The sequence below is a fragment of the Lampetra fluviatilis genome, chromosome 7 (assembly GCF_964198595.1).
Source record: "Lampetra fluviatilis chromosome 7, kcLamFluv1.1, whole genome shotgun sequence".
Classification (NCBI taxonomy): domain Eukaryota; kingdom Metazoa; phylum Chordata; class Hyperoartia; order Petromyzontiformes; family Petromyzontidae; genus Lampetra; species Lampetra fluviatilis.
Window position 1 is genome coordinate 283,324 of NC_136281.1, and position 25,549 is coordinate 308,872.

At 42.3% G+C, this 25,549-nt stretch overlaps 1 protein-coding gene across 3 annotated transcripts in view; it reads right to left on the reverse strand.

Annotated features, from left to right (window-relative positions):
- Positions 1 to 22,926, reverse strand: part of LOC144933373 (striatin-3-like) — a 119,043-nt gene extending 96,117 nt beyond the window's left edge. For 2 of the 3 annotated variants that reach the window (XM_078858070.1, XM_078858071.1), the window contains exon 1: positions 22,220 to 22,926. In XM_078858070.1, the coding sequence (XP_078714196.1) occupies positions 22,220 to 22,501 (282 nt within the window). In that variant the 5' untranslated portion in view covers positions 22,502 to 22,926. The remainder of the gene's footprint in view (positions 1 to 22,219) is intronic. The other variant, XM_078858069.1, reaches the window with a different exon arrangement.
- Between the last annotated feature and the right edge of the window lie 2,623 nt (positions 22,927 to 25,549).

The following is a 25,549-nucleotide window of genomic DNA, read 5'->3' on the forward strand; positions in this document are numbered from 1 at the left end:
TAAAAATATGCTCCGGTTCACGAACTCCGCTTCGGTTCACGAACAGGAGCCGCGTCCATTTTTATGCTAATTCCAGGCTGTCACATGGTCGTGACTTCCTGTAGGAAGATCGTGGAGAGAAGCAGAGACAGAAAGAAGTACTGTGAGTACTGTGAAGACACTTTCAGTGACTTTTTGATTTTTGGTGTGCTTTTTAGCACATACAGTACTGTACTGTACTACTGTACTGTACAATACTGTACTTACTGTATTGTACAGTTCACCCGTTTGAGTGCTTACTGTCTCCCACCCGCCTCCCACCTGCCTTCCTCCATGCCAGAAGTCATCTCAAGCAAGGTTAGTGTTCTCTCTTTATACATTACTATACTGTACAGTACTACAGTAATGTGTATTGTCATTTGTTTCATATTTTTGTGCTTCAAAAAACAAAAAAAAGGGTCAGAACGGATAAACCGGATTTACATTGAACCCTATGGGAAAATGTGCCTCGGTTCACGACCAATTCGGTTCACGACCAGAGTCAGTTCACGAATTAAGTTCGTGAACCGAGGTATCATTGTACAGTCATATGTAACAATGGCAGATACAATCAAGTGGTCGCTGAATACAATGCTGAAATTTAAAGTTCACGTATGTTATGGGCAAGCATCGCAAAAGTAAATAGAAATGAAGAGGCTGTGTCGGAAAGTGTAAAAACAACTTCACTACATTGCCTTATACCATAAATATGCTTAATAGTTGATTCTGTTGTGTTAATGGTGAATGCAGAGAGTTAATTTGACCGAGCACTGTAGTTGCTGTGATTACGTTATGTACCAGGAATGTCGACGGTTTCTCAGGGATGTATGCCAACCAGCTTATCAGGCAATCTTTAGTTATTCACCTGTCATAGAGCAAGTCAACGACCGAGTACTGAATTCCAAGAAAGCCTGAACTATCCTTTTCTATCAATATTACTTCTCACTTAAACTTAACTGTCTTCATCATTAATGTACATACACAACAGCTGTGGGGTCATGTGATAGACTGCTTCTGGAAGCAGAACACTGCATGTTTCTTCTCTGTAGTGACTGGGGCCACAGGCAAGATGACCTGGACGGATTACCCCCATCTACTCGGGCGTCAAGAGTGACGAGTACATCATCTTCAATGTGTGCACGGCATTCGAGATTTACAACCCCAGAGAAAGTTGTCTTCGTGTGTTTAGTCAAATTTCTGAACAAAAGATTCGGGATGTTCCGCATGTCAGAGGGCACGCCAAAAAAATCCAAAAACGCATTGGAGAGTTATACAAACACAAGGACGAAACCCAACACATTAAATAAAATATTAATTTAAATCCGATATAATCACTGAGACCTTTCTTGCCTTGCACATGGTATGTTCGAAGATATTAGTATCTGTACAGCCCAATTGGTAATAAGTACCTCATTCCTTTTATATGTCAATACACAACCCACACATTACATCCTTTCATTACACAAACACCTATATCAATATAAACAATAGTTATCTATAAGTCAGTCATATGATTACAGCATTTACTTTACTATGTTTCATCATATAAGAGCTCATTTTGACCAGAATGTGTCAAGGTCCTGTGGTATTGGCAAAGTGATGTGTAAACCATTAACCTAGGCCAACAAACCCAAGACGTTGTGGTGACGTGAACGGAAAGAGGTGGGATCTAGTGATAGGGTTTTACCTTTTCAACTGGTACAAAAACTGACACCTTTATACAAGGCATCATGTTTGCAATAACCACAACACAAGCAGTCAAAATGCAAACAAAAAGAAACAACTCTAGTAATGATGATATTCACCGTCCTTGAAGTTGATTGGTCCACACCCGAGACAGCTTTTCTTAGAGCCTAGTCTCCATTGGTGTCGCCTTTTGGCGTCATCTGGTCCAACACCAATGTAGAGACTAGGCTCTAAGAAAAGCTGTCTTGGGTGTGGACCAATCAAATTCAAGGACAGTGCATAGCATTATCATTACTAGAGTTGATCCTTTTTGTTTGCATTTTGACTGCTTGTGTTGTGGTTATTGCAAACATGATGCCTTGTATAAAGGTGTCAGTTTTTGTACCAGTTGAAAGGGTAAAAAACTATCACTATATTTTGCCACTTGTAAAGAAGGTCTCATAGAGGTGGGATCACCAAGAAAAGGGGCAAGGCTAAAGAGGAAAGAGGTGAAGTCAATGAAAGAGGCAACAGCTATGCGGTGCATGTCAATAGATCCGTCACAGCATTTATTGCAATCGTGTTCGTCCTACAGGGGCCAGTGTAGGGGCAACAACAGCCGGAAAAAGTGACCTTTGGCCTTGAATTTGACCCACAGACCAATTATGACTTTAAATTTATGAAAAACCAAGGATGCATGCTAATTGCAAACAGTAATTCCCGGCCTGCTGGACTTGAAGTGTTATTGAAAGCCGTAATGCAAAGTATGAAAGGTAACAGCCATACAAATTATAATATGCATGGTGAGTGTGAATTGCGTCAAGTGAGTGCATCCTGAGGAGTGACTTTTGAATGGTGAGAGGTGGCATATGCCTGGTGAGTGTGAAATGTCTGCTGAGGGCCAAGTGAGTAGTGAGTGTCTGATAAAACGTCAGGCGAGTATTTGGAGTGTGTGAGGTGTCGAGTGATAAGTAACTCATTCAGTTGACTGGTGAGCGAGTGTCTGGTAAGCGGTGAAGGTCAGGTGTACGTTGAGTTGCGCGGCAATAAATGCAAGAGTTGGCCAGCAAGGGAGGGGGCAGGAGTGACAGCGGAGGGCCAGTGCCAATGGTGAAGGGATCAACAATGAGTGGTGACGATTGGGGAGTGAGCTGGGCTGATGAGAAAATTAACCCCTTCATTCAAATGGCTTTCTCGATATCATATATGTGAACACAAACATCTACCAAATGAATGCGACTTAACGGGAGGCTCCACCTCAACTGTCACCTGCAGTATAGTTTTAAGGGCAGCCAGTCTGGAAATAAATCTAGTGAATTCAAATTCATGAATTGCATTCAGAATTTCCAGAATTTCAAGCAAAAAACAACAACTATTCTCATACCCAATGCAATTATAATATGAATCATGGTGTAAACTACTGTGAGGAAAGGATTAGTATATTCAAACCACGGTGGAAGGAAGTGTTCAGGAATGCACATTCCAACTTAAATGTACCCATGGTCTTCATGCAATGGCATCCAAATGGTGCCCAGACATGGCAAGAGAAAACACTTCAGAGGGTGAAGCCTTCCCACGTTGTGGTTGATCGCACTCCACTTGACTATCTCCTCCACTCGACAGGCCAGTGACTAGCTCCAAAACACGCACTTTACATACCGACACTCAAGACTGATTTGACTTAAACCTCTATTTGAAGGAAAATAAATTCTCTCTTTAACCTTGACTGGCAATGCTCTCCAAACAGCAATGAAAATCCATCTACTTTCTGGTTACAAATCGATGTCTACTTCACAAAAACATCCACTTCAATCTAAAACTCTGGCTCTAAAATATCTCTATAATAGCTTTTGAAATAAATGGTTCAATAAAAATTACGTTTATATTTAGCGGATATAAATATGTACACGTGATACTTCCAAACATTAATAATTTGATTAAAACATACAAAAGACTTGGTTATTTACGCTTCAATAATGTACTCAAGTGGACATGCAGAACTGAGCTTATGTAATACTTGGGAAGCCATGCATTTTTGCCGGTGAGGGAGGGGGGGTTAATGCAACGGATGTTTTACCAAGAGCAGGTTTAACCAAATGCTACTGTCAGTTGTGTAAATAGTGTTGTTTTAACATGTGCCCAGGTGCATTAATCGGCTTGTTACACACGTCTATTACGATTTTCCGAGGTAAAATTTTCATTTCAAATGCTAATACTTCCTGAATATTTAAACCATGCATTTACACATCGAGACTTATGTTATTATAGTTCAAGATGATTACCATGTCATCCTAGGTGAGAACTGATGAATTGGTTATTTATTTTGGTTCATAGAATATACAAACACCACCAAAAAGGGTGGCCTAAAGATGTGTGCTTTCATCTGGGCTCGCTCAAGTTCCATTGTAAATAAAGTGCGAGATCCCTCCCTGAAAATGCACTACAAGGTTACTAAAACAATTGCGAAATTCAATCCTTAATGTGGCTTTAAAATAGAAAATGGCACAACCTAAGAGTCCATAATTTGTCATGAAGACTAAATTATTTTGAATGTGAAATTTCTGATATTTTGATTATCCGTTCATTAACTTTCAACACATGCACACAGTCGTTATGTGTGCCAGGACTATATCTCTGGGCAAACATATCACAAAGTAATAAGTGGGATTATTCAAACAGATATTTCACAAATTTAAATACCCTCAAACTCACTTCTAATATTTGTTTCAAGCCACAGACAAGCTTTGCACTATGCTTCAAACACTTGGGCAAATGTGTCCAAAAGAAATGTAAATTCAACAAAACCTCAAATTAAAAAAATGAACAGCATCCATTGTAATACTGAAAAATTGTCAGGCAGGAGAACAAAAAGATAGCGTGTATTTAAGTGCCTGTCCGTCACTCTTGACATGCGTTATACATGAGTGGAGCTTACAGGTGTGGTACACACACCAGACATCAACGACTACTTCTGGAATGCAGCCTGGTGTGGCGACTGCAACATTTTGATAGGCCTACATCGGCTGCAAAAAAGACTTGTGATCAGTCTGTCACTATGTTGAATCCCAGCCATAGCCACCAGTAAATAATAGTTTCAGCTCCCCTATCACAATGTTGTACGAATCACTGTGAGAGATTTACGATAATGTTCAGCTAATTAACTTTTTTTACTGATATGAATAGCTTCCGGTCCTAATTTATTGCTAACGAAAGAGGTGTGAAAGCATCCTGAGAATGCAAATACATCACGCATCACCCAAGAGTACGAAAATAATGTGCCGAACAAGTCTCGGGATGAAACTGTGCTATGTTTCATTTCGCATACGAAGGTACAAATTAAATAAAGCTAGTTCTTGCATACACACCATGCATTTGCATACATTATGGGGACCTCTGAATGGAGTGTTGACATTAAAAATAAGGAATGTCTGCTCAACAACCTGGACTTTTGGTAGAGTTTAAAGTTGTGAGAATGAGTCTTAATTTACAAAATATATTACGTTCCCTTAGCTCCTATTACACAAAGAGGATGTGACGTCATAAAAACTGAAAATTGGTAATTGGCTATAAAATATTTCATATGGTCATTAGCCTGATATTAAGTAGTGTCATTCAAAATAGAAGGAGTTAAGATTTCCTTTTATTGAAACTCAAAGGTCAGAGGGACAATTGAAAGTGTTTAAAAAAATGATTTATACACAATTATTGCCAAAAATCTAGTATCAGAAATATAACATCTCACTTTATTACGAGGATAACAAAACTATTTTGGATGTTCCCATACTGACTGATTATGCACACCAAGGATGGTCGCAATTTTGGTTCCATTTCTCACAACAACGTTGGGTTGCGTTTTTTTTGCAAAACCAGAAAAGATTCCACTTGTAGTTTCCTGCACCCATGTTTACTTCTACTATGTCACCGGCTCATTTCCATTGTGATAAAAAAAGGTAATAGAATTACCTGTTTTTATGTGACTTTCATAAGGTTGGTTCAGCGATACAATGTATGTGGTAGCATCTGTGTGCAAGTGTAACACATGTTTTGGTATGTATAGCGCCAAACAAATATTAATAGCTCTGGGCGAGCCGGAGAAAATTCATATTTATACGACAGAGAAATTATACTGTCTCAATGACATCTCATTGAGACAGTTGGTGACTGGGGGGTGACAGGTTGACTAACAAGTGCATACTAATTGGTAGGCATACAATCCAATGCTTAAAAGCAATGCGATGCTCACAATACCTGAGTTGCCAGAAAATGTAACATTTCATTGTTTAAATGTTTCCTTACAGCCCAAGTTAAGCAGTGCTATTTTAAAGCAATGATGCTTAAAACAATGGCGTGTGTATCGCTGTGTTAATAAAGGTTTACAAAGCTGACAATATAATACAGCTATGCTCTGCAATAAGAAACTTTGTTCATACCCATGTTAAATGTTGTTGTTGCACACTGTGATTGTCTGGATAGGGACACGTGATCTTCATGGCAATGCCAAATCCAACAGGGTTGATTTTTCTAAGTGTTTTTCACTTAAGGGAAAACTATTTTAATACAAGCACAGATCAGTAAACACTGCTGTGGTAATACAACACGCGGATGTACCATCTCACACTGGTGACATCAGCATGCCAAAGCTTTTTATGTTACTTCTATTGTTACTGTTTATCCCAAATAATGGGAGAATACATTATTCAAAACTTAAGAAGTTTTCATGTAATTTCCATAAACATGTTAATTTTGGCATGCATGTAACTATTGTATATCAGAAAAACATTCACAAGGTAATTAACCAAAATCAGCATTGGTGATCAAGTACGGCAGGGGTCCGTGTGGCCAGGTTGACAGTGTGGATTGTTATTAAAGCGTACGGCCAATGCTTGTGTAATACGTCTCAACAGAGATTATAGTCTATATTGGGCTAGTATCATGGTCGATAAATGCCCCGAGAGTAATGAGGCCCCCGATGCCAAACAACCGACATCGGCTATATATTTCAATGACGATTCTGGTCAATTCTGCCAAGCCGATATCTATAATTGTATATTTTATTTCATGAAAACTTACGATTACTTTTGTTTTTGCTAACAAACAGTGAAGGAGAGGGAAGTTGTTTTGGATGTGGACTTACAGGAAAACTCTCGGCCCATCACACACTTATGCCCAATCCTCCAAACCAAGTTTGCACTGACCCACCACCCATAGCACTGGAGGTGGTTTCATTATCGACATTCATCTCTTAACTTTTCATCCCTCCGTGGGTGGAAAAATGAAGACCATTGAGAGAGAAGTATAGTCGCTTGGAAGAGACTGGGTCCTTACCAAAGGAATGATAAATTTTACCTTTGGCTCAGCGCACCTAAGAGTGACAATCGCCTACCTAATAGTGCAGCGTTTTGTTTCAATATGGCACGCATTTCTCTGTAAGATGTTGCATATGGAATCGGGAATGGGAAGGTAATAACAGGAATTTAACAAGCCCAGTCTGTAAACACTGCCGCCTTCACAAGTGGTGGGCATAACTGATGAGACTCACAGCCACATTGGGCAATATTCAGCAAACTGTAGTTAGTGCTAGGCCGTTACATTGCTAGGCTCAGGTAATTGACTAATTGAGCAGATATGTAGTGTAGACTATTGGAATGGCACACAGAGGCACTGAAAGACCTCATACTCCCTGTTCAATTGTCAGACATGCAAAACCTCACTCAAACAATTTTATGAATTGGAAAAATTTAGGCTCAATTTAATTCAATAATTATATTATTTGTCTAGTTTGTATTATCTGTTGCATATGTTATATGTTGGTTGCTTTTGCATGGAGATACAAGTTAAATGGTGCACATTTCGTGCAAGCAACCCTGGATGGATTTTCCACGGCAGCATCCCTGTTAGAATCTCATTTGAGTGAATGGAGAATTTAATATGGTAATCGGCCAAAGAAGAATCGATAATCCTCCAGTAACCATGCAGGGAAGAATCATAGGATTAAAAATAGTATTACAGAAGCGTAAGTGCACATACACGCATCAGGAGCAGGGCAACCTCACACATTTGAAATAAAACATTGTAAAACCACATTATTTATTTCACCAACCTTGAGTGAAACATTCAGATGGCTATCAGGATTGATGTTAACTGAAAACCACATTACACCAAGAGTAACCGTTTCAAAACAGTGCTGTATTGTTGAAGCAGTGTGCCATACACACATTGCTGTAGGGAAGTCCCTACCTATAATGTCAAGGTAATGGAACAGAGTCCACCTGACATTTATTTTTCTTCAACATACCAAGAGCCACTAGAAAACCTATGCCAAAGACAAATGCAAAAAATGCTTACATGTAATTGTTTGTTAGGAAATTCTCAGGCAATAATGCGATGGGTTATGGAAAAACATTCCCTTCTTGATGTAGTAATATTATGAGCATGAACAGGACAAGGTAGTGCGTGAATGCAGTCTTTGGTTTTAGGAGCTGCCAGTGCAGTCCGAAGGTCACTTGACTTCTTTGATAAGTGCTTATATATTCTTGGTTCTTTCGGTAAAGTCACGTAGAAGGGAAATAATAAAATAATAAAAATACAACATAATAGTTCTCACGTTTCAGCCACAACGCAAGCAGCCGTCCTCAGGTGAATAACAGAGCTGTCGGAAAGACAGCGTCCAGGACGGCTGCTTGCGTTGTGGCCGAAACGTGAGAATTATTATGTTGTATTTTTATTATTTTATTATTTCCCTTCTACGTGACTTTACCGAAACAACCAAGAATATGAATCCCTGCAGTCACGAAGGCTTTAAATCGAAATTTAAGTGCTTATATCTTTTTTAAACATTTACTAATCAGCTGGTGAAAGCCCATTCACATATAGCCCTTTAATAAGCACAATCCAAAATGTAAACGACCCAAACTACGGGTTAAGGTTTAAAAATGGGAACTCATCCAGCAGTGAAAAGGCAAGTGTATGGAAACGTAAACGGGCGATAAGCCCACCACATCCGCTGCATTTTTAAATAAAACCAGCAGCTCAATTTAAGGAGAGTTAAGGGAGGTCTGAAAGCCATAGCAATTTCAGAGCAGAAGGCTCCATCACGGCTGAAATACAAGTGAAGTACCGTTGATGACTCTTGGACACCGTTGGTGAGGCACACGTATTTATTCCGTACAAGTAGTCACAACTGTAGACATACAATACTAGAGGGGGTATCGGTCCCCTCACCCGGCTAGCTGGGAATACACTGCTAGCTATCTCTGACCTACCTCCTAGTCCTCCACTAACGGGCTAGGGGAGGCTGTCTGGCCCGACACTGGTAAGTCGGGCTACGGTACCCGGAGTCCCAGAGCACTAGCTCTGGTTCTCAGGACCACGCCGCTGGCTCGGTCCTGCGCGGCCCTGACAAGGGCGGCGTCCCAGGGGAGTCCAGGGCTCTAGCTAGACGATCTTCGGTCTTCACTGGTTTAGCTTTAACATTCTGCCCCGAGCCCTCTGACACATCCCCCTTTATACTCCACCCCCGCTGAGGGGTGGGGCCCCGGGCTGCCTGGTGCGGACGTCGTTGAGAGCACCCCCCCCCCGTGCACTCACGTAGCCCCACCCACTGTGTTTGTTTCCCATAAGCTGCCATGCATAACGGCTCTCTCTCTAACACCCCTACACAAGCAAGAGACAAGCACCTAAGTAAACTGCAAGGTCAAACAGCGTCAATACTCTCCAGCAGAGGCAAGTCCTGCGCACTCTGAACGTGTTTACATGCAATCACGACGATGGCCGACACTTTGGTAAGAGTGCTCAACTTGCATATATAAAGCCGAGTTCAAATTAATCAGGGGTGCACTTGGCCCATATTGCTTGCGGGATCAAGAAAATAAGTACTACTTTGTGCTTGTGGGACGTGAAAACTGCTTTGTCCTGTAGGGACCAGTCCTACCATAAGAACGTGGAAACCCACTGCCAATGGAGAGGAGCACCACCCAATACTCATGCAGACAAAACGCATTTAATATGCCAAGGCATGCATGTTAACTTTAAACTTGTGTCTGCAAGCTGTCCTCTGAAGGTTACATTTCAGGACCGTTGCTGCAGTGAATGTAGAGCTCTCCACTTATCTATCACAAAAGGTATCAGGCTCAGAGTTGGCAGGTTGGTCCTTCAAGAACATTAGGTCTATTCCAGTGGTCTTGGGTTGATTCTGCTCTGAATATTCAGCCTCAGGCATGTTCTCATTGGCAGGGATCACAGGATCTCCTATTAGCAAGCTTACTTCTAATCGAAATAGGTGGGATGTGTGTGGCATGAGCCTAATGAGTAAGTCTGTCTTCACCTCTTGTGGCCTTGCCCATACTGTGAATCTCCTCACTGAGGGCATGCTGCAAGGAGGAAGAAGTGTAGCTGCTCCAAGCACAGCTACAGCCAAGGTTCTCTCATCGTCCTGAACGTTTCAATACACCGCCTACAGCTCAATGCTGGTGTGTACCAAATGTTGTCCTCCAAGATGCCAATTAACACTTTAAGGCAACTATTGCTTGTCTTTACATCACATTTGAACAAATATTAGTCTGTGGCTAAATCTACTCTAATGGCACTCAGGACAAGTGCAGAGATGAAGCGAGGCATCCTGGGTGGTGGGGACAGGGTACAGTGCCCCAAACGAGAAACCTCACTCTGGAAAGAGAGGTGAGACTTTTCCAGCTATTTTCACATTTTCTCAACTAAATCAATCCGATAATTCATAGGGTAATCAATTATTTAATAATGATATAGTCCAGTTCTAAGAAGCGTACAAAATCTGAAACCAACAGGATAGGCCTCCGTTGTGCTACACATGAGGAAATGCACAGAGACAAACGTCAATAACTTAATGGTATCCATAATAGAGGTAGCGTGGTGTACGGTGGACCAAGTAACAAACCAATGCTTCAGGGCTCGGTGGCCTCTGAATTATTATGGCAACTAAATCTTTATGACGAAACAATAGTAAACGGCTCCCACTGTAAGTCCATAATGCCATCAAAGCTGGTCATATTCCGTTACACATTCTATGTGAGCTGGGCCAGCCAGTTTGGGTACACGTGCTTGAGAAAGTGTGAAGAAAACTGCTGTACTGTAATGTATAGCACTGTACATTTTATAAACTCAAGCGTCAACACCATTATAACTATTTTCAGCTGTTTTTTAATAAAATTCTAGATGAAGGCCTTCCTATTCTATGTCAATAATTCGGGGTGTTTATCATTCATAACCACACTTGTCAATGAGGGTTGGTGACTGGTTCAGATGATTTATAAACGTGTTTTTGTCTAGCTTTCACAAATGTAAATCGACACTCAAAAATCAAAAACACCATCCTCCATGATAAAACACATACACATTGATCGGGTAATTATAATGATCTAAACAGGTGCAATTTTTTTTTATCATGGGGAACATTATTTCATATAATTGCTTCTGCATTTTACTGCACATTTCACACCGATAATGGAGCAATCAAATCAGCAACTGCCAAGTGCATGAATCAGGTACACAAAATATGACATTACATAATCCTACACCACTTAACACAACATCCTACACTTCCAGAATATTGTACATAAAAATAAAGAATGCTCTGTAAAGTATTACCAAGTGGCAGCTATGCTTCAGCAATGATCCAGATTCCAAAACAGGCACGTTTCATAAACAAGTAAACGTAATAATCAATCATTTATGTATGAGTCACCACAATATCCAATGAGAAACCAAGCCCATGTTGTATCTGCCACACATGGAAAGTGAACAGTGTTTGAAGTCTGGCAAGGCCTCAATTGTTACTGCAATTTGCCTAGACTATAAGATTAAGATATATGCATTACAAATAAACAAATACACATATATTATTACACTTTGCATATTCACATTATATCCATGTAGTGTTTCGTCAACTCAGATCCACGAAACCTCCAACCCCCTCCCAGTACACCATTTCGTGATTACCAATCTATCCTTTGTGAATCTTTCCAGCATATTACTGCAGTAAAGTATTAATACGCCGAATAAGTCAGGAAAGGATGCGAGACTGAGGATTAACGTTCAAAATACAACTATGGTGTTTGGAAGGGAGGACATTGAGAAAGAAATAATAATAAAAAGCAGCAAGATTGTGAATGTAAAGGAATTTGTATACTTGGGAAGTCTACTGACATTGGACGACTGCAAGAAAGACATAAGAGCGAAGATCGCAAAGGCAAAAGGTGTAATGGCAGGATTCAATAACATATGGAGAAGCAAGCAAATCACCTACAAGACCAAACTGAACATCTGAAGAACATTCATGTCCAGTACAGATGTATATGCCTGTGAGACTTGGATATTAAAAAAGACTGACAGAAATAAGATATTGGCACTGAAAATATATTGCTACAGAAGGATACTGCATCTAAGCTGGAACCAAAGAGTGGCCAACGTAGAAGAAAAACGTTGCACATAAAATATATGATTATTATGACACATATGTAGGATGAACAACAGCAGAAAATTTAAAAGTGTGTTGATCAGAAAAAAGGAAGGAACTGGAAAGAGTGGAAGACCTAAGAGAGAATGGCTTGATGACCACATAAAAGATTGGTGCCAGCAAAATGTGGCACTACTTGATGATGAATCCAGTCTGTTGACATGCAAAGCCACAGCACACCACACGCACCTGATGGTGGGCATGTAACGAGTCCTCCTCATGGGAAAATTACATGTTATGATTGTGGGTCACACTTCAATGCAAGATTATTATTTTTAGTGTAGTTTGCTCAGGTCTATCTTGTTTGTTCCATTAGCCAAGAGGTATATTAGCATATCGTTTACATGCAACGAGCATAATCGGCCCGAGTTGCTCGTTGGTAGAGTGAGCGACTCACAAAGTTGCGAGTTAAAATCCTGGCAGGAAGTGGACTCGGCCTATCAACTTTCTGGGGTTTATGAAATAAAGACCACATTGTGGGAAAGCTAACAGGGACTGTCTTATGGATAGGCTTGCCTCCACCATTGGAAACTTGAAATTCCACCACGGGTTTTGGGCTGTAAACAGGATATGAATAGTTTCAATGATCATTTGGGCAGGACATCACTCTTTCATATTTCCAAATTGCATAATCATAAATAATACATTCTTTGCAGCACCATTCGATCCGTGTTCCATTACCATTATAACATACTGTATTCTAAGCAATTAATCATTGCATACGAACATTCACTGCTTTTATTATTTTCAATTTATTAAAAAAACATTTTATATCTACGTGACTTTACCTAAAGAACCAATAAGATTCACTGCATGTTATGCTCTTTTGTATGTTTCTCACCAGAAAGGATCTTAAGTCATAAACAAAACCCACAGAATATTACAGCAAGTGTCAGTTAATTTATGTACTGTTTATTGGTTTATTCACTTCTTTATTATAAAGGAATGTACAACATGCACAGCCAAATACAGTCCCATAGCTCTCCTCTGTGGGTGGTCAATCCTCGTCTGCTCGACTCTGCTGTCCGGAATTCCCCACCCCTCCTAGCAGTCAGCACTCCTGATTGGCAGGCCCACTCCACCAATGTATTCAATGTCAGCCAACATTGCACTACAGCCGTTCTCTGGCCCTGTATCACTCAGCCCAACAACCTCCTCCCCCACCTCCTTCTCCATGTAATTTTTAATCGAGCCTTTCCCAATACATATACGCATTCTTGTACAGCATCTTGAGATGCAGTTACATTTAGAGACATTACACATAACAATTTATTGTACTGTGAAAAATATGACATTTTAGCTTCTTCAGTGGGTGTGGGATCGGAGAAATGAAGAGGCACTGGGTGAGAGCTGTGAAAGAGGAAGGCAGGTAAGGGGAGGTGAAAGAAGGGCTGATGCCTCCTTCCCATGGCACAATATTATTGTGCAAGACCCTGGCATTTCCTTCTTGGGTCACATTCATGCTGCTACATCATAGCAATTTTAACATTAATTACAATTTTAATAGCATCAATATTTTAATATCGTCATATCACTGTTCTGTTAAAGCACCCTTTGAATTGTGTGCCTGTTTTCAGGTGCAGACTAATGTCACATGGGCACCATTACTTAGGCCACTAAACAGTGACATCGCTCTTCACTAAACAGTGACATCACTCTGTTAATCATTTGAGCATTTGTAGTTCATAAACTGGCGTACACATGTGGCAACGGCTAATCTCTCTTCAGGACAACCGCGATTGACTTCCCACACAACAGTATTGTGAACATTAAGTCAACAATAATGTGGGAATTTACTTTATGTCTACTGTTTCCATACCTAATCTTCTCTGTTGAAAATAAAGTTTTAAAACAATTACATTAACCTGCTTGTCGACTCTGACCTTACCTACATTCATACGCATAGATCCTTGATTGTTTAACCATAACCTGTTGGCACTAATCTAATTTAAGAGGGACGTGTTACAATGCCACACGAAGGAAGAAGAACATTTCAACACGTGCTATCAACATGGAAGCATATTAAATATGGTGCAAAGCAAATTAAGTAGACACAACCATTTGAATGTGATTTCAAAACAAATGGACCCACGCTCTGAACAGATCATCTGTTTCACCAAAGAAGACCAATTGAGAGGAGATCGTAAATAGTAAATGTAAATAAGACAGATTGTACCAGGTATGAGAGGTGTCATGGACACATGAACACTCTAAATTGGTCAGTCATTCATGATACGTGATAACAAGCAGCCCAGATATACTTCAAGGTCAATAGCGATAGCATTAAAAACAAACTTATACCGGTGCATCTTCTTCCATTAAGATAGATGGAAACCAAATTTAGAGTAGAGGTCAAGGCAATGAACAGAGCAGGTTTCATTTAGTACAAAGTGCAGTGCCAAATGGAAAGCAAGCTAAAGACTCTGCAGAGCCACCCTACGCAGACGGTAAATCTACGCTTAAAAGTGTTTTCATAAAAACGCGTTTTCGCGATAACGCGGTTCTTATATTTGGAAACAAATTTCGCACAACACGGAACAAACGTCGCTATAACGCGGTGTCCGAGCAATGAATGACGAACGGTTTTCCTGAGCTGTGCAGCTAAGCGGTATAACAGTCTGGGGAGTAGGCCTCGGCAAGGTAAGGTAAAAGTTAAAATGTAAAAAAAATAAGCCTACGTTTACCTTCCTGGAGTCGTGGAATTCTGCCATTACTCGTACATTTAATAAAAGCGTGTTTAAAAAAAAGTTTTCTTTATATATATTACATATTAAATGGAGGCTACGGACTGCGCCACGGAGCTTTTAGCGGTAAACAAGGTACCGTATTTACCGGGTAATACTTCGCGCTACCTTTACCCTACCGGCTAATTCTTCAGAGCTATCTTTACCCTACCCTTTTACCTTACCCCTTGGCATGTCGACACCTTTACCCTTTACCTTTACCCTTTTACCCGGTAAAAAGGGTAAATTACTTTACCGAGGTCTACTGGGGAGTGACAGCACGCTGGCGTAGCCTCAAATCATTATTTTGTCCCGACATGGGATGACTGCAGGCTGATTTTACTGTGCAAGTGTGATTGGATAGAGCGATTCCTCGCTTAACGCAGTACTTTTCAGGAACGCATCTACCACCTCAAACTCGGGATTACTGTATTTTAAAATGACACCGCCATAATCAACAATCCAATGTTGACGTGACACGCTGTTGGCAAATGTATGGCAAGAGACAGGATCTTTTCCTTCCAATTCCTCCTGAGGTGGCACAGAGGAATGCTACTGGATATCAGCGGTTCAACATTTTTGGCTTCTGTAATACTCTTTGTTGAAATTTGTATCAACCGAGTACTACCGCCTTGCCTGACCGTAAATGTTTGAGAAATAAATGTATGAATAATGGACGTTAATATTTAAAAAATTTGTCCATTTTGTGAGGTATCCTAACTAGCAAGTAACTGCACGCGAATACAAACAAACCAAGGGATGCTCTGCGTGCGGTGACGTAATTGCAATTTGTTCGTACTTGCTGTTTAGTCCTGAAAACCAATGTTAGTGATCGATTACTTTAGAAAGGTATTTTATATCGATCTAGGTTCCCATGTGGATTAAAATGTTTTCATAGTTATTTTATATTGGCAGATTAATACATGATTATTCACCAATGACTTATGTATGATATAATTTCACGCATTTATAAATCATCTCATGTACCCCCAGGGGTCCGCGTGCCCCCGGTTGAGAACCACTGCTATATACCGCACAATACAATGTCGATTTACATAGCTTGAAAATATGACCGCATATTAAGTTGCTGTGCAGAAACAGTGCGCATTTATTTTCGACAGAAAGAGGCAGTCAGTCATAGACAGATGAAAAGGGAAGGTCTCGAGCCTGAATGAACAAGGAAGTATACGGGTGTGTGTAGGTCTATGGGTCCCCAAGGTGAGTCTAGGAGTCTCCGAGACAGATTTGCGAAGGCATTTGTCTCTGTGTGTGTGTATACGGGTTGACAAGAGTGTGGGCATATGGAGGACAGAGATGAGGAGCTGGAACAAAGGGAGACAAGGCTAATCATAACCATGGGACCTGAATTATGGCAGACCCCGATTAGTTCCCAGAGGAAGACGTGTCTCGCCGACACAAAATTGCACGTGAAAAAGCATTTTAATGACACTTCAATATGTTGTATGTACTATAGGTCAGGGATGTGTTTTAAAACATAACTTAGTCTCTTTGTTGAAAGTATAATGGAGATTTACATTATGTTGCATAGGGCTGTATTTATACCACATCCTCAGCTTGTCACCAAATTGAACGAGTGCAATTGTTTTTACAAAGGCTCGTGTGGTTAAATAATGTTACTTTTCAACACAGCTCACTTCACTGTTGGCCGTCTTGAATCCAGAATTTATGCATTTAAAAATTCCATTAAATTTGTTTCAAGCATTTTATACATGACAAGCACATCTATACTCTTTGGTTCTTTCCGTAAAGTAACGTAGGTAGAAAAAATAAACAATAAAGCACGACTTCATCTTCTTGGTTCTTTCGGTAAAGACTTTACCGAAAGAACCAAGAAGATGAATCCCTGCAGTCACGAAGTGACATTCTTTAGCTCAACGTGACCCCTGTGGTTCAACACAATAAGACAAATCAGCAATTTAGTAGCATCAGCCAGGAGTAATTAGAACTTTCAAATTCCATGGGCAGAGGCAATACAAAATTTTATCGCAGCAATAAACAAAACAAGGCCCACTAACTTATTTAAATAAGGTAATCAACTATAAACGGTTTGATTTTTTCGCAGAAAGTAACACTTATTCTATCTCTTAAAATAAAGCCCAAATTGCACTTAAGTCAATTATGTTTAAACTGTAGATTACTGTTGACCTTGGTAATGATAAAGAGGGCTTCGTTGACACAGCTGTTTGCTGCCGGTGACATTTACTCAAGCAAATGTGTTCAAAATCAAGAGCTAAACATGTTGCTTAGGAAACCATTATGGCAATGCTAAACTCGGCACAAATCATTTATTGTCCTACTTACCGGTCCCTCTTTGACAATCAATTACTGCGAAAACCCAATAAAGTACACACGTTGAAAATTATTAGCCACCGATTCGCTAGAGGCAAATATTATCAAAACTGCACAATCCCTCTTACTCGCTATTTGCGAACAAAGGCAGCTCGAGATATCCTTCTGTCGGGCTTCTCCATGGAGCCATGGACAGACCAGCAGGGCTGCAGTTCTTACATTTACCACTTAGTTATTGCACTACACCCAGCCCCGCTGAGGCCCTTTATAGCTCAAACATCTCAAGACACGTGTGCCTGCCATTTTGCTTGTGAAATCCTACACAAGACAGAGCTTTTGATAAACGTTTCACTCCAATTCATATTCAAGACAATGACGCATTAATGTGACTGCATCTAAATATTCTGTAAAAATAGGAGACATTTGCTCCATCAGGCAATGGAGGACTGCGGCAGGGAAAACCCGAGATATTCCCCCGAGGAAAAGACGTTGCGAGTTTGGGAGTGGTGACGGTATGAGTGTGCAAGAAAAAAATCACCCTGTAGAGTAGGTGGATACAAAATATCAGTTAAGGAGCGCAGTTATTGGCAGTGGAGAACATAAGAGTGTGAAGCCTGGACTTGAGCAAGCAGTGCTGACAATGTGGGAGAGGCTACTCCATACAGTAGGGGGGGCAGCAGAGGAGAAATGACTTCCTATTGAGCACAGGATGACCCGGTGGTCTGACAATGCCTTGGCGAGCGTCACAATGATGCGAGTTGGGCATGGGTTACTTCAGCCGGGCGACGATAATCCAGTACTCTTGTAGGCATGGGTTTATGAAACTCTCCAACCCGCCGGGATGTGAGGTGCCCAGAAGATGCTAATAAATAAAATGGTTTGTGAGCCAATGTGGACCTAATGTAAGTGTTATACCCGCATCCGGTTCCCTTCCACATAAAAAACCCTAAATCGAATTGGCCAAGCATTCAAATTTTTGACAGTCCGTGAGACTTCCATGGACAAATGAAACGCATTATTATTAAAACGCACAAATCTCACTCAAACCACTGAAGATATAAAAATATGTACCCAATGGCATAAAAATCAATGACGGTCGAAAACAATCACGCCCTACCTATTTGCGCTGCAATTTAGACATTCACATGTGGCGCTTTTGGTCTATCATTGACAAATCCACCAAGGATGCACAACGCTACAGAGGTAACTTAAAGATGCAACCCACAGATACGTACATTGGTTGTGACAAATATGGGCTGTCCAACAAGACTGCGACAACCAACATGCCTGCACTGTTGTAATTAAATGTATGGGAGTGGCATTGCACGATGTTACTAGGGCGCAACAATGACGCACTAGATGCTAATTTGAAAGTCCTTTGTCTCATTAACCAAATAAAAAAATGGTGTCCAACAGTTCGGTACAGAGAGTCTAGGTTTGTATCAACAAAATAACCGATATTCGTTTTTTCAGTTGTGTTTTCATAGCAAAAAGTCCAAGGCGCGAGGATAAAATAATACGACTCGTCTAAAATTAAGACCCATTGCGTTATATATACCCGTCCATGTGCACGGTTTCAAGTAACGGCCCCACTGACCGGGCACGACAGCTGGGTCCGGTGTCGGGTGACAAGAGCTGGAGAAGCAGTCTCCTTGCCCAGCCCGGGCACCCTGCATCTGTCGGCCTCCACACGGCTCAAGTTGGCTTCTTATTCCAATAAGAGGGAGAAGTGGGTTTAAGGCTATGGTTAAGCCAAGGTTTAAAACGAGAGGCCGGGAATGAGTCGTGATCTTGGGTTAGGTTTTCTGGTTGTCGTGTAAAAAGAACCGGTCCCTGTTAAGGAACTGTGGAATTTGCACCATTGATTCCAGGCCATCAACACAGACGAGCACTGTCAAGATCTTGGGTTTGTAAACACGAAGTTTGAGAGCTCATGCATGAGCCAAGGAACACAGGCAGGAAACAAGAATTCAGAGAGCACATTTTAGAGCTTCGTTATGACTTGGGTTGCTGGATAGCCGAGTAATTAGGGAACTCACTGAGATAATTTGTATGTAGCATACTATTCAATCATATCGTAGTTTTAATGTTACATGTTAAATTATCTCCTTTGTTGTAAAAAAATATATACTTTGTTGAGAAATACATCACTCATATTAGAGGGTTATAATCAAAGTAACAAAACTACAATACTCTAGCAACAAAAGTGCAAAGCAAGGATATAAATGTTACAACTTGCAATCTCCATGTTTCAATACATCTTCGTTGAAGTCAATTCGATTTCTGAAGCCAATCGTTTTTTGCATACAGAACCTCCGGTGATTGTGACTGAGTTACATAAATTATGCTGTTAAAGTGTGATGCTGTTGTAATTTGGCACAAATGTAAACCTCACGACTATAAAAAAAATCATTAGCCCCCCAAAAATTACAACTCAGAAGTGAATGTGATGCTAAAGTTCTAAATAGATTCAACTCTCATGCTAAACACTTAAACATATGACTTCCACCTTCAGAATCAATTTTCCTACCATGCAGTAATGAATCGAAGGTTACGAGTACATACTCTAAAGCAGTATCAACAATACTATATTTCAAATCAATGAATCATTGCATTCCAAATGAATGAAAGCTTCCATGTAACTTGCAAAGATCATCAATATCAGGTATCGATCCACAAAAGGATCAAGCTTCAACATCACTGGACAGCGAGTTGAGTCAGGACTAAATGACAAGTACAATCCGATAAACAAAAACATAACTACTCAGACTGACAGAAACCATTAGGGTTGGCTCTATTCGTTGGAGGGAGCTCAGGTGGCAATGCCTGCCCGAAAGCAACAATCTCTGTCAAATGGGTAATACTCATAAACATCGGAATAATCTCAACTTTGATAAAGCACCTTCCGTTTGACAAGACAATCTCAGTGGTCAACCACACAGATGAATCAAGAGTAAGCTGGAAAGAGTATCTCTTTCCAGCGATGACATCAAGCATGGAGTGAAAGGACTAAAAAGGAAGAGACAATTCGACAAAACAGACACAAATTGGGAATGACAGACAGGCACACACATTTAAACCTTACGCTTCACAATGTGGCAGACACAGGAAAACACTCAAGATAAACAGAATTTCAAGATAGAGACAATGACATATTTGCCATACAATGCCAGAAAAGACAAAATGATGAACAGCCTGACAGGTATACAAAGATAGACAATGAGAGACAGACAACACCAGAGAGACAAAGGCAGGATTATATGGCATAACAAAGACAAAAACAAAGGGTCATAGAGTGAGACTAGAGGCAAGACAAGGCTACACAAACAAGGTCATACAGATAAGGAGACAAGCCAGAGAGATGGAAAGGAGTACATGGAGATATACATATTTATGCAAACAAAGCCATGAGTGGCAGAGTCAAAAGAGCGAGAGTACCATAGAGATAATAGCAAATACACCAAGGCATAAACAACCATAGGCCACCAAAGTGATAGATGGAAATTAGATAGGACCAGTCACAGACCAAGAAAACACGTAATTTAGACAGATGGGCGAAATAGACGGGTACCATATAGCAACAGACAGATTTGATCACAGGCAGAGCAGAAGGATAGAGGAAAACAAAGATGATGCCAGAGACACAGAGAGGGCCTTACAGACAGGACCACATTAACATAATTTGGCCATGTGATTGTATCACACTGAACGAACCCAACCTGAAGATATCTTATAAAGCCACATACGTTTCACCCTGGTTAATTGCGTGATAATAGGATACGCTGTAGTATTAGGCTGTAAGGTGTCTACAACATGGCAGCACAGCAACCGATTTCTGAATCCATCTGTTCGGAGTTGAGTGTTAGTGTATATAGAGTATCATTCGTTTACTTTCTGTGTACACCAGCTTCATCCCAAAATGCCAAACATTTATGAATGGAATTGGTCAAACATCCCAATGTTGGAGCCTGCTGAAAGCATTCAGACTCTTGAGGACTAGACTGAATAAGTGGAATGTATTGTAGACAGGCTCGGACAGAGAGACTGGGATGTACAAGAACCAACTGGCTAGTACAGAGACAGACCAGATCATACGCGCTCAAGGGTGACACGAGGCCACAGAGATCCAGACATGGCGTTACGTGAACACACACACAGTCTGTTTCCATAAGAAAACATCTCTGTTTAAGAGCAAATGTATGCAGCTATGTGGACTGCTTTTCATACGGAATTGGTTTCTTTAATGGCAACCACTAGTGTCATGTGACTGTGATTTACGGAAGGTGGCATAGCTGTTGCCGACTATAATTGTCTAATCGATGTCACTTTTAAAATGTTTCTACATCCAAAAGTATTTTACTGAACATGGAAAAGTACGTAGATACTTTGCCACGTTCGCGGGATACACATTCACGCACCGTGGAGACAGACAGGATCGTAGAAACACAGGAGCCACACACAGAGACGGCCCCGCGCTGCATTCACGGATTCGGCCACACAAAAACAGACGCGGCCGAACACCGATCACCACGCACACACAGACGTGACCGCACACATACGGGGCTTCCAGACGAAGGCACATGAACACGGACAACGGCAAGAGCCACACGCACACTGGTAAATGAACAACTTTGAGAGACGGGGAACCCAGGAAGGAGCCGCGCCCGGCGGAGCCGAGAGCCGTGGCCGCCCTCACTGTACCCCGTACAGTGCGGCTCCGCGGCGCCTCCAGACAAAAGGCGAGGGGGCTGCGGGGAGCCCCTTGGCGCCGTCTCGCACGCGGGAGACGACTCCCGGCGAGGCGCAGCCACGAGGGGACCCCTCGCAAATCTCCGCTTCGCTCTTTAAAAATAAAATAATCGGCGCCGCCATCGCCATTTTGACTCCAAAATGGCGGAGAGGGGAGACGCTTCCCTCCTCCTCCCAGCACGGAGCCACAACATCAACACCATCGGCTGGTGGCGATGTTGAGGACATCCATCACCACTAGGCACCACCAAACCCCCCTCGTTACCTGCAGTTCCGCGCGTTCCATATCCCAGCTCGCCCGTTCCATCTCGAAGCGCGCCCATTCGTGCTGAATGTAGTGCAGGATGCCCGGCATCGAGTAGTGAGGCCGGCCGGACTCGCTGCCCCCCTCGCCGCCCTGCTGCTGCTGATGCATCTGGAGTTGCTGTTGCAGTAGCTGCTGCTGCTGTTGCTGCTGTTGTTGTTGTTGCCCGGATCCCCCTGACGGCTGCTGCTGGAGCTGCTTGAGGCCGGGCGAGCCAACCTGCAAGGCTGGGTGCTCGTCCATACCGACCGCGGTGGTTGTCCGAGATGCTGCTGCTTTTATTCTTCCTGGTGATGTTGTTCCTCCTGCTGCTGCTGTTGGTGTCGGCTGCGGATGGGCGAGGCTATGCGACGAGCAGCAGCGGCACGAGCCGGGTCGCCGCCGCTGCCATCGCCCCCGCGCACAATGGCGAGCCCTGCCCACCCCGCCGCGTCCCTGCCCCGCTCCCCTTCTCCTCTTCCCAGTCCCCCTCTCCTTCTCCCGCTGCTCCTCGCTCTCAAAGCGGCATCTACACCGCGAGCGACTGGGAAACAAGGAGCCTTCAGAGTCGTCTAGGGCGAAGGCTGCGAGTGACGGGCGGCGGAGGAGGCGGTTCCGTGGCCGCTGCAGGAGAAAGAGGCGGGAGACGGGGCCGCTCCTCGGAGCGGGCGACTCCACCCGCCGAACCTCACGGGGGAGGGGGGAGAGATAGCGCCACCCATTGACCGCTTTCCCTCCCACCCTACGGCACTCGCTCCGCGGGTCCTCTCAAGTGTTGTTGGAGTCAGCCACCCCCCTAAACTCCCCCGCCTCGTACGGAGCATTTGGTACAGCCCAATAACGGACGTCATCGAAGTGAGTTTGCATTTCATGGAGCAGATAAGACAGGACTACGTCACGTGGGTGCGGAGGCGACGAGGCCCCGCTCCCATATACACTGAGGAATGCAAAACCAGTTGAGATGACGTCACTCAGTCCCCGGTGACTTGAGCTCTGCCCACTGGGCTGAGTGGGCGTGGCTCGGTGCGCACCACGTGGCCTCGCGAGCCGTCACGCCGACCCACGTGTAAATTGGTGGCATTTGGTTGAAGGCAGTCGCCTTTCTTCATCACTGCTTCATTTCAGATGTTTGGGAAATAATTTCGGCACGCCTCATCCATCTCGCCTTATTTTGTCCTTGTACCCTTTATATAAAAAATATTTGGAGTAGAAGGCACAATAATATAGGTTTATTATGAATAGGCATAGCTTGTACTCTCGTGATCGTGCCTTATGCGAATAATCCCTGCCCCGTGCCACCCTGCAGCGCTCTGGTCAATCTAGAATCAGAATATTATACTGTTTAACACGGAGGCTTTCGCGACCAATATTACCCACGAAGGTTTTTGTGTGGGTTAGATCGCGTAAATATAAATGTGTCAAAGCTGCCATCACCCGACACCCAATTAGTAAGGTTTGTCACGTAAACTAAACGTGCCCATTAGTTACTAGCTCAGAACACCGGTGTGTTGGAGAGTAAACACGGTATGTTGGAGAGGAAATTGTAAATGTTTCAGGATAGGTCACAAAAGGCAATCAACGAGGTCCCAGTGGCGAGTGGGGGAGGGGTCTCTGTTTCTCACCGTGTCTCATGTTTCTCTACCCATTACTCCATCTCCTCGTGGCTCTGCCATCCGTGTGTGTGTGCATAGGTGTGTGTGTACAGGGTAGAAGAGCGACGCTCACAACAACGACCCAGACGGCTAAAATACAGCACTTTGCCCAACCACATGCGACTGCAATTCAACGAGCTGTGATGTACCCATTTATAGTGCTGGGTGGACAGAGATGGGAGATGTAAGATACTTGCACCTTGTTGAACTGCTGTGCCAGGATATGGAACCAACAATCTCTGGATTGCAAGTTCAGTTGTGCTTTTATATCATGGCAACATCTTTAATGTTGAGGAAAAATAAAATACTGTACAGTATATTTATCTTGTTTAAAGTGATACCTTATGATACAAATATACAAGCAATGTCTTCCTGTTCAAGTTTGAAATGAAGTGGTGCTTATCTCCATTTATAGTCAATGAAGCAGAGTAGAAATCAAAACTTGAGTACAATGTATTTATACAGCTAATACGAGATGAATATTCTGATAACACACCAATTTCGAATGGTTATCACATAATATACTGGAACCATGAATGTAATGTCACTTCAGGTTGTACCGACAAGTAGAATATTTGGTCTGGGCTCATAGACTATTATCACTGTTGGCTGATGGCTGAAATTCCACATTCCAAATACAAAGTCCAGAGTGACCCAGTGCTGAATTTACACAAAGTGGTATGAATTTTTTGACCTCGGTTTGTCAGCTCAGCCCTTGGTCAAGAAGAGTGACTTAGAAGGAGCACCGTCCAGTGTTGGGGAAGACAGACTCAAGAACACATTCCATCAAATCTTGACATCGTCTCCTTTTTCCAGGGCTGTTCCCTGAAGTGGTCTTATATTCCACGAGGTGAAGCAATTCTAAAAGATTGTTTATCCACATCATGTCATGATGGCTATTGAATAATTTGGATACAATTATTTGTGGGATGAAATCTTTGGAAAAAAATATAGTACTGTGCATGACAAATAATTCCAAGAAATTACGTTGGATAAAAAATCGTATAAATCATGAACAGCATGCTACCATTAGTTAGAAACAAAGTCAAGTAACTAATCGCTCTGACTATAATAGAACTTTATTACACAACTGTAAGGAGCTCACGAGCGGTGCGACACAACCGGAATGGGCCCACCTCTGTCCCCACCTCTGTCCCATTGTAAAGCGTCGCATTTAACGTGACGCTGGTTACTAATCTCACTGACACTGAACTGTCGTTGTCCCCGGAGCAGTGCCGAGTGCACGCTTTAGGTGAAAAGTGTAAACTAAATACGTGTCCTCACACCCGACTTGCAAAGGCCTTCGAAATAAAAGTGTCTGCCACAGCCACGGTGCCCGGGGATAGGCATAACCTTCAGAGAGGTCTTCATTGTTTCTCACACTACACCAACAAAACACACAACTCTATGTGTACCGCACACAACGTTACCACCTCTCCTGTGTTTTCCCCCAAGTCATGTAAGGTTCCAGTTTTTATCAATAGCACCATAATCCACGGCTGAAAACTTCGCATTTACAAGTAGTTCTCCCCTCTTCAGGTATTGTGAGGTAATCGTCTTACACTGGCATATCCCCATTTATTCTACCTAAAATGTCAACCCTAACCACACACGATGGCCATTGTTTGTTTTATTTTTGCAGCCTCCCAGTACAGAATAC